At 40.3% G+C, this 20,333-nt stretch overlaps 1 protein-coding gene across 1 annotated transcript; it reads right to left on the reverse strand.

Annotated features, from left to right (window-relative positions):
* Positions 1 to 16,982: 16,982 nt before the first annotated feature.
* Positions 16,983 to 20,104, reverse strand: LOC148033990 (uncharacterized). Its single transcript, XM_087681987.1, has one exon. The coding sequence runs from the start codon at positions 19,961 to 19,963 to the stop codon at positions 18,071 to 18,073; it is 1,893 nt and encodes a 630-aa protein (XP_087538113.1). The 5' UTR covers positions 19,964 to 20,104; the 3' UTR covers positions 16,983 to 18,070.
* Positions 20,105 to 20,333: the final 229 nt, after the last annotated feature.

Raw genomic sequence — 20,333 nt, forward strand, 5'->3', positions numbered from 1 at the left:
AGCATCCCAAGCAATCTTTTTACCATTTTTTGCATGATTTGTGCCCTGTTTTGCAACGGTAAACCCTAACCTTTTTCGATTCGATTTTCTAATCCTAACCTACACTAAATGCAACAAGAATCGAAAGCAAAAAATTGAAATGATTTCTCTATGTTTTCTGATCATCAAACAAACAAAATAACCCAAAATACTTACTTTCTTCAAAGATCAAAAAACCCAACTTCCTACCTATCTCAAGCTCCGGTTTGGGAATGAATCCCTTACTTCGATGCTCGATATGAGGCGCGCAAGTGCTCAAGCTTGAATCCATTGGTCCCAGCCAACAGAACCAAAATGTAGAGGGAACTCACGCTCGACCGCCAAGACCCACGGACCGCTTATTGTTTCAAGCGTTTCAAGCAAGCTCTAATGCCTATCTCTCACCTAGCGATACGCCGTCGATCCTACGAGTGTAGTGAGCTTACCTTGATGCCGAAATGAGTTTCCTCATCTCCCGCACATGCCGGTAGCTCCATGATCCTAGATGCTAGCTCAAGCATCCTCAAGCCTCCTCCATATCCAAGCTTCATCCACCATAGCTGCATGCACGAGAAAGGAGAAGAGAAGAGAGGAGAAGAAGAGAAGAGGAGATGGTGAAGAGCTTCACCCTCTTGATCCCTCACTCCCACACACACTCACTCCCTCACACTCTCACACTCCTTCTCTCGAGCACACACAAGCAAGGAGAAGAGAAGAAGAGAAGAAGAAGAGAACTCTTGTTAGCCACACACCAAAGAATGAGCTCTCATTCACTTTTTGAACTTTATATACAAAACCTAAATTCCCATGGGCACCCATCCCTTTTTTACATGACCGGCCATTGTGGCAAGGTCCTTTCTCTATTTCCCTCTTCTAGCCTTATGCCTCTAGCCTACACCCGTCTAATATTTTACAATTGGTACAAGAGGGAGCCTAGCGCTCTTTTACAAGAGTTTCTAGATATTTTTGAGGTGCCTTCCATTTAAAATTGCGCTTTTTGCCCCAACTTAGCTTTAGAGGCCGCCTACATGTCTTTGCTCTTTTTCCATCTTTTTTCTACTTTTTCCTTCATTTCTCTGCCATCTTTCTCCATCATCTCGACTTGGGGTTAACATGTAGGTTAGCTATACCTCGTGTGTGCTAATAAATGAGTCAGGACAACCTGAATAGAGTTAGCTAGGTTAGATGTTTACACTATGGTTAGTGTACTTTGGCTTTGGTGTGTTAATCTAGTATAATGAATAATGAAGAAGATATAGAGTTTTCTGCTCTATAAGATTGCCTCACTCCGTGTCTCTCTCTCTCCCTCTACATCTTAAATAGGTTGGAGAAAAAGTAAAAGTGAGCAAAAAAAAAGTATTTAGTGTCACCTGGCGAGAGCTTGGTAGGTCGTTGGGTACTAAGACTATTGATGCCCTGTTCTCCTTGGATTATAATATGCTTAGCTCCTTCCTTTTTACACATCCGAGTAACAAACAATGAAGAATAAAGAATGTGAAAAATGGAGAAAGCTATGAATCTATGTGCACCTGCCTATAGGAGTCCTCGTCTAGTGGGAGTTCTTGGTCTAGTTGTCCTAAGTCAAGTAGGCAGGTCAGACCACCACTTAGGATGACCACTTTAATAGCTCTTTTAGCTAGTTTGTGTTGGAGCAATGAGTTAGCGACTAGCTTTTGATCTATTTGTTAAATTCTGCTTAGCCTATCCCTTGTGGAATTCATGTCTTAATCTTTGTTAGGGGGTAGGGTGAGAGCTATTTTTGTGTTATGTTGTGTATTTTATTTGAAGTAGCTTGATGCTCTCTACGTTTTTTTATTTATGTACTAATCTGTTCATGGGTTCTATGGGTTGTCACCCTATCCCATGGTGACCAATAAGAGGTGTATTCAGGTTCCAAAACTGTAGAGAAAAATGAAGCATTTATGGTAAAAATAAAGTAGCATTTGAGTTTTCCAAGCAAAAGTGTGTGGCTCGAAACATGTTGGAAGCATCCATTTGTCAATCAAAGTCCATTATTAGATGTCCCATTTAAAGAGACATAATTGTGGCGTTACAAATCAATTACTTGATTCAGAAGATGGAAAAAGCATCCTAGGAGGCAAGGCATGAATTTCCCGTTTGGGCTATCTTACCCAACATAAGCAAAATTCCTTAAACATATATATTGTGCCAATAACTCAATGGGATAACTTATATGACTCTTTAAATAGACATTCACTTTTCATAACAAGTGTTAGTCAATACTTAACCTTGTTGCATTTGACCATAACTATATCGAATTTGCATAAAGACATATGTACAATAACCTTCAGCCATTATTTCTAACATGATTCTATGATTTAGAATCTCAATTAATCTAGCTGCAATTCATAACGATTAATTATTTATGCTTGTACTAGTATGCTTTCTAGATGAAGTTATCAATTCGTGTAAGTGAAAAATATAGTAGCTAATATTTTAAGTAATTATTTTATGTGACGAAATAATAACCTGGTTGGACAACATGACGACATTGGGAATTTCGTCTTTGCTTGCGCTTGCATTAGCCACACCCGATGTTTCGTTGGCAGTCACAACTCCGGCAACCTCAAGCACTCCCATTTCTCTGGAAATACCCGTTGCTTGATCGGTTGCGGTGGCTCCCACTTTCCACTTCGTCGCTTTGGAGCCATCATCCACGAGTGGTTCGAGAGATAGGGAAGGTGGAATAGATTTGAGATGAAAGAGCGTAAGAGAAGATGGCTTAGTTGAAGACCGAGACAGGGGAATTGAGTTAACTCTCCCTTGCAGCCTCTCGGGGTAATTCCTCTCTCTCTCTCTCTCTCTCTCTCTCTCTCTCTCTCTCTCTCTCTCTCTCTCTCTCTCTCTCTCTCTCTCTCTCTCTCTCTCTCTCTCTCTCTCTCTCTCAAGCTCCTTCTCGCAATCTCTTGGAGGGGTATCCCTCTACCTCTCTCTCTCTCTCTCGCAGACTCTCGTGGTCTCCTTGTGCTCCTTGTGCCTCCCCATGCCTCATATTTATAGTGAATTAGAGAAGAGGGCTTGTGGCTGAGAAAAAGAGCTCTTTGTGGAGGGGATCTTGGAAAAACCAGTGATCTGATGCTCAAATCATAAATCTGATGGCTCCATTGGGGGTAAAACCCCAAGACACTTCCATGACACTTGGTTAGAAATCTTTTAGATCACTCCTTCTTTTCCTCCCTATTTGAAGTATTGTTCACTACCTGTAAATTGTGATCGCGGCGCGTGTGATTTTGCAAATCTCTTTTTTTTTGTATTAAATCTTAAAAAAATCACTGGCTTTTCTTTACATGACATCTAGTTCTAGAAATTTTCATATCTCTTTAGGACATTTACAATAAGTAATATCTAAAATATGCTAGTTTCGCCCAAAATCTAATACTTTTGGATAATCCAAGCTATACACATTAATACTAGTGATTAATAAGGATCATAAGTCTCATTCACGTTATAACTTCTGTGAAGGGTGGCTATGGTCCTTGTCAATCTGAGAAAAATATCGGATTACGACTCTCAGTTCTTTAACATATATTTTTAATTAAAATAAAAATCGATAATTATTAACATTAGTTAGTTTTTGCTTTAGTTAGTAATCTTACTAACTTATTAATTGACTAACTAACTTTTAAACTAACCAACTAACTTTTAATTGCATAGGAATATTAGAAAGTTGGTAACTTTCTTGTGAAGTGTTTTTACCACTAACAAATGATGGAATTTTCCAAAATGACAAAGATTGGCAATGCTTCCCTAGGATTTCAAGCTAAGTTCACTTTAGTCATGCACTATTGGGATTTTAACTAGAGGGATTGATTTATATTCATCTTAGATTGACTTTATGATATTTTTCCATTGTATTTGAGAAATGTTGGGGATGCAAGACAACATGTATTATAATATCACATTCAAACCAATCTCAAATAGATTCAATGGGCATAAAATCTTAAATTTGTTAAAATATTGAAAGGGAAGTGGAACCCAGGAGGAAAAAGCTTGGCGGTGAGAGCTATGGCGGATGGAGAGCAAGAGCCAAGAGAGAGAGAGACTCAAAAGTGGAAACTCCAACAACCACAATGTGTGGTCGGGCCTTCCTTTATTCAAACTGTCACTAAAAGAATAAAGAATAAGTGACTGTGATGGGGCACCCGCCACCTGCATTGTGCAGTAGCGAGTACTATCAGTCTAGTAATACACAGGTGGCTAGCCGGAGGCACCTTTACCCCCACAACCTCCCACTTAAAGGGGAATCTACCCTAGTGAGAGAGAAAAAAGAAAAGACAGTACAACATGTACACATATACAACAGGATGAGGAAAAGGACGTCATCTCATCCAATGCCCATCAATCTCTTGAGGAAGGCAAAGCGCTCGGTAGTGAGGCTCTTCGTGAGCAAATCTACAGGATTGTGCTCAGTTGGAATCTTGACAAGGTCAACATACTTGTCCTCAACGACCTCGTGAATGAAGTGATACCTCACCTCAATATGTTTTGTCTTCGCATGGAAGACCGAATTCTTGGCCAACTGAATGGCACTTATAGAATCTGAATGTAGTGTAGGCATAGCATCTGTCATACCAAGGTCAGCAATCAAACTGCCTAACCAGATAGCCTCCTTGCAAGCCTTTGTGGCTGCAATATACTCAGCCTGTGTAGTAGAAAGGGCCATACACTTCCGCACCCTGGACATCCAAGAGATAGCCCCTCCAGCATAAGTGAACACATAGCCAGAAGTGGACTTCCTACTATCTGCATGTCTTATATAATCAGAGTCAGTGTACCCCACGACTCATGTATCCTGGCTGCCATAACAAAGACACATATCTGCTATACCCTTTAGGTACCTCATGATACCCTTCACAACATCCCAATGTTTCTTGCCAGGTGTAGCCATATAACGTGCCACAACCCCAACTGCAAAAGCTATATCTGGACGGGTGGCTATCATGGCATATATAAGACTACCCATGGCTGATGCATAGGGAATCTTAGCCATCTCGGCCCTCTGCTCATCTGTATGTGGACAATCAGCCTATGAAACCTTCACATGAGAAGGTAATGGACAGCCAATAGGCTTAACATCCTGCATACAGAAGTGCTCAAGGACTTTATGAATGTACTCCCGCTGTGACAGATAGAGTAGTCCCTGAGATCTATCGCGCGTAGTACGTATACCAAGTATATGAGAGGCCTATCCTAGATCTTTCATCTCCAAGCTCTTGAGCTAAGCCGCCTTAAGAGCACCTAGCTCCTCATGATTTGTCCCTGCTAAAAGCATGTCATCCACATAGAGTACCAAAATCAGTAAAGAACCGTCATGGGCTTTCTTTGTGTACAAGCACGGATCCATAGCACTGTGGTTGTAGCCCTATGACTGCATGAATGCATCAAACTTATGGTAGCATTACCTAGGTTCCTGCTTCAAGCCATATAGACTCTTCTTTAGCTTGCACACTAGGTGTTCCCTGCCAAGGTCTGCAAAGCCCTTAGGTTGCTCCATGTAAATCTCATCATGCAAGTCCCCATGTAAAAAAGTCTTCTTGACATCCATCTGGTACAATACCATATCAAGTTGTGTAACCAAGTCCAAGACTAAGTGTGGGTGGTCATCTTGACCACAGGAGAAAAGACTTCATCAAAGTCAATACCATGCTCCTGGTTAAAACCCTTAGCAACCAATCGAGCCTTGTATGCTGGCTTGGGATGTCCAGGGGTACTTTTCAACTTGTACACCCACTTGCATGGCAAAGCCTTCTTACCCTGAGGCAAGGAAACCAAATCCCAAGTCTGATTCTTATGCAATGAGTCAAGCTCAGATTGCATAGCCCTCTCCCAAGAGTGACAATCACCCCTGTGCATAGCCTCATCATAAGTGAGAGGCTCTCATGCATCTGTAACCAGTACATAATCCATAGAGGGTGAAAATCGGTCAAGAGGCCATCCATCTCTAGTAGAACGTCTCAACCCAGGCTCTGCTACCTGATCGACATCCTATCTAACATCAACATGTCTAACATCTGGGCCATGAGCATCAGGTGATGCTACACGCTGTCTAGCTGGACGTGGAGCAAGGCCGTGGAGCAAGTTGAATGCAAGCAGGTGGCTCCTCCTGAAAGATAACTCTACGTACCTAAACCACTTTCTCAGGTTGCATATGCATTTTTTCCTCATGAAAGATGACATCATGGCTGCGGATCACTTTTCGTGCCTGCGGATTCCATAGACGGTAGCCCATCTCTCTTGCATCTCCATAGCCAATGAAAATGCATTTGACACTTTTAGGATCTAGCTTATTGTGTTTGTCATTGGGCACATGGCAGAATGCCTCACATCTAAAGACACGCAAATGATCATAAGAGGGGGGCTTGCCTGCCCATACCTCCTGTGCAACCTAAAAGTCAATGCCACTGCTAGGCGACACGTTAATGAGATGCACTGCAATAGTAACTGTCTCAGCCCAAAAGTGTTGCGGTAAGCCAACCTGGCTATGCATGCTACAAACCCTTTCCTAAATGGTCTGATTCATGCGTTCAGCCATACCATTCTGGGGAGGGGTGTAAGGGGCGGTCAACTAATGCTTAATACCCCGCTCATCACAAAACTGCTCAAAAGCACGTGATATATACTCACCCCCATTATTTGACCTTAGGCATTTGAGCCTTTTCCCAGACTGGTTCTCTACCAATGCAAGCCAACGCTGAAATGTGTCTAAGATATCAGATTTTCTCTTTATGGGATAAGCCCAAACCTTACGTGAGTAATCATCTATGAAAGTAATAAAGTACTTTGCCCCACCAAGTGACTGACAGGGCATGGGCCCACATACATTTGACTGCACAAGAGCCAAGGGCTCACCCATGCGTTTCTTACCAGACTTTTAATGTGTATTTCTAGTCTGCCTGCCATATAAACAATGATCACAAGAATCAAAATGCGAAGAGTCAAAAGGCTGAAGATATTGCAAAGCACCGAGCATTTTCATTTCTTTAAGAGACATATGCTCCAAACGAGCATGCCAAAGGGATACATGGGGAATAGAACCCACAGACAAAACATGATCCAATGTAGCTCTAGATACAAGTAAGGGATAGAGGCTGCCAGACTTGGCACCTCTTGCAAGCACAAGCCTGCCACGAGTAATCTTCCATGCAGAGTCTCCAAAAGGACACAAAATACCCTACATCATCAAGCTGTCCAACTGACATAAGGCTGTGAGTCAACACAGGTACATGCCGTACATCGTGCAAAACAAAAGGATTGTGAGAAGAAAACTGCAACCTAACATCTCCAATGCCCACAATGTCAAGAGACCTGTCATCACCAAGACGCATAGAACCAGACATGGTGCAATAGGTATGAAACCAATCTCTACAGAGTGTCACATGAAATGATGCACCCGAATCCAAGAGCCAACATTGCACATACATAGAATATATTTCAAAATCCTATAAGGCATTGCATGAAGAAGCTACAAGTATGTAATCATCATCTGAATCAATGGCCTGCATGACATTAACCTCTTCTATCTTCACACTGGACTTTGTAGGTACAATACTGTGCTCAGAAGACTTTTCCTACACTTTTTCTTTTCCCTTTTCCTTGTGCTTATCATCGAGCATCTTATGGCACTGCGGCCTAATATGTCCTACTTTTCCACAATAATGACAGGTAAGATCACACTTCCGTCCACGAGACTTACTGCGACCACATGACTTGGACCTAGACTTCTGAGAGTCCATGCCCTTATGATCATTATCATGCCTGCCATGTCTGCCACCTCTAACGGGCAAATGCATGTGAAGAGCGGGAAGCATCATTGTTTCTCATGTTGATTTCCTCTGTCAATAAAGCACTCTCAACATCTTTGATTTTCAACCCATCAAGCTTGTTCGTGCATATGGCAATATGGAAGACATCCCATGATTCAGGCAAGGTGCCAAGCAGAAACAATAGGTGCAAGTTGTCTTTGAACTCAATACCCTGTGACAACAGACTCTTCATGATAGCATGAAACTGACTGAAATGAGATGAAAGAGAGGTCCCCTCCTTCATGCAAAGGTCCATTAACTGCTTTAGCCAATACATCTGTGACGCAGGAGTCTGCTACGCATAGAGCTCCTAAATCTTCTCCCATAAATCCCATGCACTCTGATTCTCATCTTCAACAACATTATGATGGACCTCTTCTGAGAGTGACAAAATAATGGTAGACTTGCATAGCTCATTAACTTCCATCCAAACGTCATCATCCATATCCTCAGGTTTAACACCCTTGAAACACAAGGGTTTAATCTGCAACTTCTGCACCAAAACCTACCATATTTGGGACTTCCAATATCCGTAGTTAGTACCATCCAACTTGGCAATGTTAAAGAGAGCTGTGTCTTTCAGATGACCAGTCATACTATCCCAAATCAAAGCAAAAATAAAATAAAATAGCAGGCTGCTATAATTAGCAAAAAATGCACCAAAACCACTGTTAAAATTGGCTGAAAGATTGGATATCACCAAGAGAAGCACCTGTCCACCAAATATGACCAAGATAACATCAAATAGTAAGCATTACCCTCATAGAAGTGCTCAAAATTTGCAGATTTCAACTTGTTGTAATAAATGACAGCAGTATGTAAAATTGTCCCAAAATGAAGCAATCACTGATACATATATCACTGCAACTGCCAGGTAGCAAGATACATCTAATAGTGAGTATCCAGGGGCAAGAAGGTACCAAGAACTGTCAAACCAATCACTTGTTGTTAGGCAAGAGACATCTCATAGGTCTAGAAGTCATGCATGTAATGGGTCTCGGGGTAAGAGAAGAGACCAAGCACAAGCACAACTGATAGAGCAAGAATCTCAATACATAACCATCCAAGATGCATACAAAACTGACAAACATGTGACGACAGAGATAGGTGCATGCCCCAATAGGCATATCAAATCAGCCCACTACAGACTAATTGCAGACATAAAGCTCTCGAGAGAGCAAATGCATGTAACTGTTCCACAAGCTCAAGCTCAAGTGTAAATAAAACTTTGAGTACATCCGAATATACCAAGAGGCTCCCACTGGAAGTAAAGTCAGATGCAAAGAGAGCAAGCAATGCTCTAATACATCGAATACATAGCATCAGACATGCCAAATCCTAGTAGGGTACATCCGAAGCATAAATCTCAAACTATCTCAAACCCGTAAAGCATAAGCCTGAAAGCATTCAAAGAGCATGTAACTGACAACCAAATGCAATGCCCAGTAGATCCAAAGTTCTCAAATACATGTGAAGATGAAGCTCTAATTAACTGTCAAGCATGGGCAAACCAAGTGGCATCCATATCTAACCAAAGCATAAATCCAAGAAGCCTAAATATCAAGCAATGACAATAGGCATAAATTGGTCCAAAGCATGCCAACTAAAGCCAAATGCCAGTGACGAGGACCAAGGCGGAGCTTATTCCAAGCTCAAAAGAATTCTTGAACCAAGAAGAAGCATTAGACAACCTCCAAATACATCGGTATGATCATTCAAACCTCCAGTAAGCACCCTGTATCCATGAACCAATACATACACCAAGTAAATCAGCCCACTGTATTACAGCAAGCAATTTACTGTTACATGAAGCTCAAATGGTGCTCAAATCTGCTCCAAATCAGTCCCAAAGCATAGACATAGCATCCCATAACATTCGAGCATCACCAGGCATCAATAGGCATCAAATGGGCAATGCTAAGAAGCATCAAACAGTAAATGTCAAGTGCTGCCCTGTTTTGACAGTCCTGGGACTGTGTATACAGCAAAGGGCTGAAGGGGGAAGCACTTGAATCGGTCACCGGGAGCCAAGCACTAATGCCGAGGAGTCCAACAATGCTCAGGAAGGTTGCCAAGAGTGTCAGGAAGCCGAGGAAGAGCAGGGAAATGCCAGGAGCAGGTCAGTCTAGTCCCCCTAAAAATGCGCCAAAATTTGTGCTAGATGTTCCTGGGGACTAGGGGATCTTCAACAGGCCTCGGGGGCACTTGGTAATGTCAAGGAGCCTCCAATGCAGCCCAAGAAGATGAACGTCCAGAAGCTCGGGGAGGAGAAGGGAGATCAAAACATACCTGCAAATGAAGGTGCCATGGCTGCCATTGAAGCTCGGGTTGAAGCTCTTCAAATTTGGGCTGAAGAGAATGACGGGAAGCTCCAATGCCTTTGCTCTGATACTAGTTGAAAGGGAAGTGGAACCTAAGAGGAAGAAGCTTGGCGGTGAGAGCTATGGCGGATGGAGAGCAAGAGCCAAGAGAGAGGGAGACTCAAAAGTGGGAACTCCAACAACCACAATGTGTGGCCGGGCCTTCCTTTATTCAAACTGTCACTGAAAGAATAAAGAATAATTGTGACGGGCACCCGCCACCTGCAGTGTGCAGTGGCGGGTACTGTCATTGTAGTAATACACGGGCGGCTAGGCGGAGGCGTTACCCCCAACAAATATTAATGTTGAAGATTCTAGGTTAGATCCTACTCTCCACATTGGGAGATGGTAGATTCACCAAAATTGTTACATTTATAAGGAAGTTACTAAAGTGATCCTACTTGAGAGAGCTACTATTTTAAGTCATTCTTGTGGCCATAACTATTGTAAAGAAGGTTACCTAGACCTTCCTTCTCAATACAAAATCCTGTAAATTTTTGTTGAGTCTCCATTTTACCACACTCCTGATATATCTTATTTTCATGGATAGGCTTGTAAAATAATTATTACTATGATGTAATTCCTCTTTGGCTATTGTTGATACAAATAAATTATGTCTCTTTTCTTTCCACTTATATAGAGATCATTATTTCCTTGAGTATTACTTTGAGAATGTCCACATATTTACATAAATCTTAATAAATTATGTTGAATCATTTATGTGCATTGCAATTCTAGGTGGCCCACCCATTGTTAACCCAATCAAGACTCAAGAGAAGAAATTTCTCCTTAAGAAACTCAAGCCATCAAAGTTTGATGGCAAGGACAAAGATGTAAAAACAATGCTAAGATGTGGATTGAGACAATAGAGGATTACTTCCTCACAACTAGAACTACTACTTCAAACTGAGTCATCATAACCAAGCTTTAATTAATGAGAAAGTGCTACTATGGTGGAAATAGTGATACTGAGCCAATGGAATTTTAAAATTGGCTACCACTTGAGAACCATTGAAGGAACCTGTGCACAAAAGGTGTCTTCTACTATCTTACAGTAGCATGAAGATGAATGAGTTCTTCATCCTGCATTAGATAGAGTTGAGTTTGAAAGCTTACTATTCCTAGTTTGTTACACTCCAAATATATGCCCCATCCATGGATACCATCCAACAAGTAGCCAAGTTTTTCCAAGGGTTGAATCCCCGATTGGAGGTGATGCAACACTTAGATCTTCAAGACACGTTACTATAGGAAAAACCCATTTAGCAAGATATCAAATCCAAATCCAAAAGCGAAAGATATTAGGGGAAAGGTTTCCCAAACAAAGGAACACTTACTTTCATCAAAAAAACCTCAAGTCCAATAGTAAGCTAGTACATGGAAGAAAGCCAAGGTTAATGCAACCAAAAATTGTATCCCAAAAAAATGGAACAATGACACCCATAGATGCTACCATTGCAACAAACCGTGACACTTCAAAAGAAAATGCCCAAAGCTAAACCAACCTCTTCTCAGGATAGTTTTCTGGGAAAAATAGAATGGCAATAGCTATAGAGAAAGGAAAGGTGCTACAACTATCTACTACATGATAGAAGAAGAAGAGGAAGAACCCACAATGGAAGTGAAAATGGAAAGAGGAATGGTCCATGCTACTCTCAATAAGAAGGGATTGAATCACCAACAATTGGTGATCCAAACACCTACAAACTATCAAGGTTTCAAGATTTTGATAGATTGTGAAAGCACTCATTCTTTTATTTCTCCAAAGTATGCAAAGAAGTTAGGAGTAGAGATTGCATCCACACCCAATATTTTAGTGGAACTAGCTAATTAGAAAGGAGTTATATCTACACAACAGACTAGGAAAGTGGAATTTGCTCTGGCTGATCAGCGCACTAGCACATAATTCTGTGTCATAAACTTGGTTGTCTATGAGTGCCTATTAGGAATGGATTGGTTAATCCCTAATGATGCCCACATCCATTGTGGAAAAGACCAACACTCATTCCAAAACTTGAATGGAAATCAATTTACTATACAAGGTGAAGTTGATAAGTTGAAAATTCAATTGGCCAAAGTTTCATGCATTGCACAAGTTTAAGGAAAGGTTGCTCTCTATCTAAATAAGCTCAACACAATCAAACAACACAAAGAATCAGAAGAGATACCTTCCTGGATAAAGAAGTTTGCAAATGTCTTTCATGTAAAACTAATCGAGCTTTCAGTCAAAAGAGAAGTTGATCACATGATTAATATTGTGCTAGAAGTAGGTCCAATAGCAAAAGGCATTATCAAATGTCAATCCCCAAGGCTATCGAGTTTAAAGAATAGCTCAAGCAATTATTGGATCAAGGCTATATTTGGTTGAGTAACTACCCATGGGAGCCCCATTCTAATTCCAAAAGAAGAAAGAGAACCCTTCATCTTTGCATTGATTGAACTAGGTGATAATAAAGAATAAGTATCTAATTCCTAAGAACTATGAGCTTCTTGATAGGCTTCAAAGAGTCAAAATATTCTCAAAAGTTAATATAAGGTCAAGTTACTATCAAATTAGGATCAATGAAGATTTATTATAAATACTATCTTAAATACAAGTTAAGGGCACTATGAATATATTGTGATGACTTTTGGGCTAATGAATGCTTCAACTACCTTCAACAAGCTAGTATAGGATATCTGCAGGCCTTATCTTGACAATTTTGTCCTCGTTTTATTCAAGCCTACTCTAAATAATAAGAAGAATACGAAGGGTAGATCTGAGTTGTGCTTGAAACGTTGAGGATACAGAAGCTTTATGCTAAGAAAAGCAAGTGTGCATTCTTCAAGAAGCAAATAGAGTACCTTGGATGCTTCTTGCTAGGATTTCACATGTACCTACTCATCACTACTCCCACTATCATCACTCAGCAACCATACCATACATGGGACTATCCACACATTATGAATATGGAACCTTGGCCATTTCATACCTATCCTCATTATATTTGGGACAATCATCAGTACTAAGCTAACCTATGGAGGCAATGAAGTGCTAATTGCACTCCCTCCCTCCATATTAAAATGTTGCAATACCTTGTTAATATAATCCTTTTGGCATAGGTAGAGAAATCTATTTGTCTTATTCCTAATTATACACATGAGAAGAATGTGATTTGCATACCCCAAATCCTTCATTTCAAAGGTTTCCATTGGCCTTGTCTACATGATATCAATTTCATATTTATTTTTCCTAGCTATCAACATATCATCCACATAAGAATCGATATTATCAAGCTACCATCTTTAGCCTTTCCTGCCTCATATCTCTTATCATCATGAGATTGTATAAAGGCATCAAACTTATTATACCATTCCGGTGGGGACTTCTTTAATGCATAAAGACTCTTTTTTAGCTTGTAGATAAGCTTCTCCTCACTATGTTCCACAAAACCCTCTAGCTACTATATGTAGATCTTGTCATGAAGGTCAACATGTAGAAATATTATCTTGATATCCAATTGTATAATGCTCACATCATCCTTAACCAACAAGGCAAGCATAGTGCAAGGAGTAGTCAATATCACCATAAATGAAAAGATCTCATTAAACTCCATAGTTTTTTCTCGCTTAAAATATTTGGCTACTAACATTGCCTTGTACTTTGGTTTAGCATCACATGTAACCTTCAGCTTATAGATCCACTTGGATAGCAAAGCATTTTTACTGTTTGGCAAAATAACCAACTCCCAAGTCTAATTCTTCATAATGGAATCAACTTTAGATTGCATAGCTAGATCCCATTAAGCTTATCATCATGATTCATGGCCTCTTTATAACAAGATGGCTCTCCAAAATTTATTAACATCACACAGTCCCTTATTCTGTGTCTCTACACATTTGGAGTCCCAATCGTACAAGTATGAATGCAACTATGTGATATCATATCATATGTGTATGCCCTGAGACAACTATGATTTCAACCAAGTACCAATTAAAAGAATAATTAGAAAGTTTCAAGCCTACCATAATACTAGACAATAACATTCCATCAGAAGACAACTTTTATCACAAAATATCCACAAAAATCGGTCATCCATTACAAGGCTTGAAGGTATAGAGCTTTACAATTTCCTTTGCTAATGTGTAGCAAAGTGTTATGCAATCTTCTTTACTATTGCAAATAGTATACTCGTGGTGATCCTTTGATGTCAGCCACAAAAACAACCAATGCGAACAAGTCCACCATGAATTGTTAATGGTACTTGGTAGATTGGTACTCTAGTTTTAATGATATTAGCCATGTGCCTTCAAGATTTTGACGCACTTTATATATACTATCATCAACAAAATGTGTACTCTTAGAAGAGTAGCCACAATTTCTACTCTAGAATGTCGTCAGTTCTTTGAAGAATATAAGTTTACCTGAAATTCTCTGATCAACATCACCACATTGTTCTTGTGCTAATATATTTGTTATGTATTGTTTGTATGCTAATATACCTATGCTGATATGCTTGCTATATATTGTTCTTGTGTTAATATGCTTATAGTATAAGGCAACTATGTTGATTTATTTTGCAAAGCATGCTTGTGTTCCATATGTGTATGGAGAAAGCAAATGCACCATTCTAAAAAGTTATGTGCATCCCTTCAACAAAGGGCATAACACTTGTTATCCATGCTTAGTCATCTCTTGGGATAAGCTAGGCCTACATCACAAAGTTTAGAGTGTCCAACAAAACATATGAGGACACAAGCAAAAAGAAATATATGTTTCATTATAAGTTTCCCAAGATTACAAAAGCCCATTAGAGCAAGATGACAATTAAAAAGGGCATAATTGGTAATTACATTTAATACCAATAAACACTTGACTACATACATGGAAATGAGTGGATTTCTTTTCACCTACAAAGGTTTAAGAATTGTCTCACAGCTCCTAAATGCCACCTTTGAAGGGTTAATCCAAAGGCACTCCAAGTCTCCCATTCAACATTCTAATCTTCACATACAAAGTGAGAGGGCTATCATCATGGGGCTCCTTTCCTTCATCTCCACTAGACACATATTTTTCCTTCATGGCAACAAACTCTTCATAGACCTTATCAAAGCCAACTATGTGCATCGCCCTTGTATCGGTATCCCAACAAGTTGATAATCATTCTTTGTTGCACTTGTACCACCTTCATTCAAAGTGGCACCTTTGTCATCACCACCACTATCCAAACCACCCTCCTATTCTTGATTTTTAAAGTTCTCTTCATTGCCCACTTCCTCTTATACTATGGTTGCCTTGGGGAGCATCTCATTCTGCAAGTGGTCATAATCATAGGTCTGTTTTGTAATGCCTTTAGATAAAATGATATTAGACCATTTTAAAAACTTAAATATGATTGTATGAAAAACTCATCCATATACAAGCTTGTATAGAAGACTTTCATGTGCATGTATACAAAGTTGATATCAGACTATCTCTACTTTAAGGAACTTCATCAATTCTCTCCCCAAATTGAGAGCAAGTGCCTTGATCGACTCCAAGTCATTATCAAAAAGTGTGGGTTTCCATGCGTCTTTGAAAATAGATGCTTGATACTCTGGTGAGACAACGGTGTGACCTTGCAAGTTGATGCACCATCCATGTCTTGATCACCCATATTTATGATCTCTTCCTCCTCTTTTAAACCCTAAGAATATCATTTATAAATCCTACACTTGTTGAGGTGGATATCAAACTACCCCTTCTCTCGAAGGTCTTGGAAATGTTGCAAATGCCCAATTAATCTTCATGGTACTCCCATTTGAAATCATTGCAAGCTAACCTCCTTGACAAAGCCTTTAGCAAATGCTAGCATAATCTCCATATTGGTGGGTATTTTCTAGTAGATATTATAGTGAAACGTGACTTGCTTGTTGACTTCCAAAACATATGTAGCTATTGTTAATGTGATAGTTGGGCTCATCTCTTAAAACTGCCTAAAAACACTAAACCACTCCATGTCAAAAGCATCATTCCACTTCACCAATTTTGGATACACACCTTCCATGGAAAAGCCATAAGCCTCATAAAGACCTATGACAATCCAACAAAACCTTTCTTACTTTGGGTACAAGATTTTGGAGGCCTTCCATTGGCTTGTAACATACACATGCACTAGGAGATATTACACGTTGAGCCTCTTATGGAGAGAGAGAGAGAGAGAGAGAGATTACTTGGACATGTCTATTGAACACTCCTTTTTCCTACATGACACACACACCAACTTAGAACTTCTCTACTTTTCCATCTTAAAACGTCTCAACTATTTATAAGGTACAATATACAAAAGGTATTACTACAAGACACTAGACAACATTTCTTATCAATCCCATATAACCTTGCAATCTCCCAAAATCGTTCTCTAAATTATTAAAATTATACCCAAGTGTTTTTCCTCCATTATAATACCCCTCTCTTTTTTTCGAAAATCTCAAACATATCAACTAAATGTATACACTCCATTTATGTATAATATTTTCTATTATCCTTCCACTCAACGTCTTCTTTTGCTTCATCTTTCGTTTCAACAGAAGCTTCACATCCTTAACATTCTTCATCTTCCATCGTAGTAATCACAATATACAGCAATTTTAATCTTGACAACACTAGATGGATCCCTACTACCAACTCTGTCAATTCTTGGATTGTTGCAAATAAAGAAGAAAAGGCGTGGATATGAATTCATTGACACTTACAAGTAAGTTCGAGTCTTTGTAAGAAGTTGTTGCAAGCAAACTAACTTCGGCATTTCACTTCACTCACAAGATAGTATTATCCATGAAGATGCAAGTCTTTATAATATAGCAATCCTTATGTGCAAGTTGTGTAAAAGGATTTGAGAGAGACATGGAGATGTGTGCCAAGATTTGGTTGATTATTTGTGGTACATGCAAAAGATAGAAAAGATGCATGTGAAGATGGTTCACGCCAGCTTTGATTTTGACACATCTCTATTGCCACAAAAAGTGAGATGTCATCATTCATGGTGTGCAAAACATGGCATCTTTTGTTATGTGTGAACCGTGCCATTCTACCATGTCAAGCATTGCTTCCCCTTCATTTTTTGAGAACAACTGCAAGCAACCCAAAAAAATGCAAAGTGAGTAAAATGTAGCCTTACAAGCTTCACAATGATACACCATTGCGAAGCACCACTAGTGGGACTTCTTGCAAGTAGGGTATCACAAACATCCACACCTGATTTTCCACGAGATACACTTTCCTACATTCACTTATTGCAACAATAAAGTGAGGCTCTCATGAATTGTACAAAGCCACATAGAATGAGCTTCTAACATTGGACAATAGTTGTCTAAATATTGGTGCCTAGCCTTCACAGTAGAGGAAAGTTTTCCTAGAAGAAGTCCATTACAAAAGCTTGCAGGTGCAGATATTTCAGGTGTATCGCATTACATAATTCTAAATTGATCCAATCAACTGGCATGCTGGGCGCTACAGACAAGGCTTACTGTGGACCAGCCAGAGGAAGAGGGTGGTGGGCACTCTCTGAGCTGAGCCAACCCCTGAAAGGCTCTGAACATATGTCCTCTATCTGCATCACTTTATACTCCTGACACAGAGGGGTATTCCGCAGTTATAGCTTACGAATTAGTCCTTTAGAATATTGCAATTAATTTTGCAAGATCCACTTCTCAGGCTGACCTTTGCCATGTTAGTACTACAGGCAGCAAGAAAAAGAATCTCTTTTAGTAGTTCCTCCAGACTTTCAACAGATTCAAACAAAGAACGCTCTAACCTGTTGAGGAATCTTCTTTCTGGTTTTCCAGAACCTGCATTTTAGTCTTCACTGACATCTAATCAAATCAGACACTATATCTGGAGAATAAAGTTCACTCTACTACATTGAAACCAGCCCTTTTTCTTTCCAAGAGTATATAACGAAGCATAACTAGCTCCCTTATGAAATTTACATAAGTAAATGGCCTTGTTGCAGCTCTTAGATATTCAGAAGCACTGCTCATCTCAGAGCCATGTTGGGCACCTTTATCATCACCGTCAGGATTTACCTCAGAAGTCCCATCTGATAAGGTATCCTCTACTGCATTCTGAAAATCTGTTTCATCTTTCTCACTATCCCAATGCTCTAGGTCAATATCATCATCATCTTCGTCGTCGTCATCATCATCATCATTGCTGTCATCATCATAATCATCATAAAAACCATCAGAGTAGCTGTTATCAACATCTGTGTTGCCAATGCTATCACCCTTCTCATAGTTATGCACTGCATCCTCAGAAGACTTTCTGGTATGGGCATCCAAATGAGCCTTCTCACTACCAGCAGGTAAATTTTCCTCTATTATGCCAGGTTGCCTCTTGGTTTCAGATGGCATGCCTTGTCGCACCCGGGCTTCTCGTGTCGGGAAAGGTAAGTGATGCAGGAGCTGTGCAGGATTACTTGTAAATATATGCTCTAAACAAGCCAACTGTATTTCTTCAGGTGACTCTTCATACTTTGAAACTACCTCTTCAAAGTTGGCATTTAAACTCACTCCAAGTATCTGACAGAATACTCCATAGAAGCTACTAGCTTCATGCTCTTCTCCACAAGAAGCAAGGAGTTTTTTCAGCTCAGTTATGAACTCGTCTTCGGGCTCATATCTTATCTGATACAATGGCTTTTTGACATATATCAAATCCGGTCTAAACCATGCTGTATGCTGAGTGATTCTATTCTTAACGAGGGGAGAAAGCTTAAGATACAACTTTTCTTTATCCAACTGTTCATCTGACTCTACGGTCACTTGAGATACCAATGTCCACTGTTTCCATGGCACCTCCTGGCCATATCTGAATGGTAACCTGACAAAGACCAAGAAAAACTGAAGTTTGTCCTCGTCAAACGTCTTGACACGCTTATCATATGAAAGGATAGCCATATGAATGTTGAATTGCTCTATCTCGTTAAGATCCTTCAAAGGAGACCACATGACAACCTGCTTTTGTGAGAGAAAGCGTGCTCTCTTTAGAGTTCCAACAACAGGTGTTCTGTCTCCATAAGGACCATACGGCCCATACTTGTAGTAATCATCAGGATGCCTGGTATAAGGTTCAGGAGGTTCCCTCTCTTTAACTTTCTCTACTCTCTTGTGCATTTTGCGACTCTCCAAGCTCTTGATCCTTCCTCCAGGAAAGAGTCCTCTTTTAACTTTGCTTCTGCCGGCATGGCTGATAACACCTTTCCTGTCAAGCTTTGGAAGTATCCCTGTGTGAGGAATGTCCTTGGATGTGAAAGCTGGCGCAAAACTGCCTCTAGCCACAGCATGATGACAAGAGAGACCTGCAAATGCACCTCTTTGGCGTCCTTTGCTACTTCTAGCACGACTGATTCCAGCTCTCCTGTTAGGGTTTGGATGTGTCCGAGTGAGAGAGGTTTCTTTGGAGTTGAAATGTAGCACAAAGCTGCCTCTTGTCACATCACGGTTACAAGACAGACCTGCAAAGAGACCTCCATTGCGTCCCATAGGCATGTTGCCAGCGTTTGAAAGGAAGCCAGACCAATCAACTGACCTTGTTCCATCGTTATCCTCACCTGTCAAAAAGCCTCCTCTGCGAGAAGAATACACAGCAGGTCCGCAAGAAAAGGAAAATCCATGTTTCCCTGTGGAACGCCTTCCTACAGCGCAACATTGCATCTCGAGCATTCCTCTGAATCCGGACCTTGGATAGAAGCTGCGAGTACAAAAGCTTTCTTCAGACCGCAGCAGACGCGTCTGATTCATTCTTTCTGGCTTTGAACGATCGGAGCCATTGGCGATCGGATGGATGCTGCCATGTGAGAATGGATTGAGAAAGGATTGAGAGAAGAAGCTTGAGCAGGAAATGAGAGGCTGGTCGAAATGACAAAGTAGGCCATTCACACACGTTTATGATGCTGATATTTAGTAATAAGGTAATAATATATATCAAGGGGAAACCCACAAAGCCAATTGCAAAGCATTTCCTTAGAGGAGCTTTTAAGGCATCTGGACACGGAGCGGATGAAGCCCGTTCAATTTCCACGGATGGACTAGTAGATTTCAAGATGTACCTATGGCTGTGTTTAACTGGACACAGTGTGGATGAAGCCCGTTCAATTTCCACAGATGGACT

This window comes from Lygodium microphyllum, chromosome 7 (genome assembly GCF_053477565.2).
Source record: "Lygodium microphyllum isolate KBCC chromosome 7, Lygodium_microphyllum_v1.1.10, whole genome shotgun sequence".
Classification (NCBI taxonomy): domain Eukaryota; kingdom Viridiplantae; phylum Streptophyta; class Polypodiopsida; order Schizaeales; family Lygodiaceae; genus Lygodium; species Lygodium microphyllum.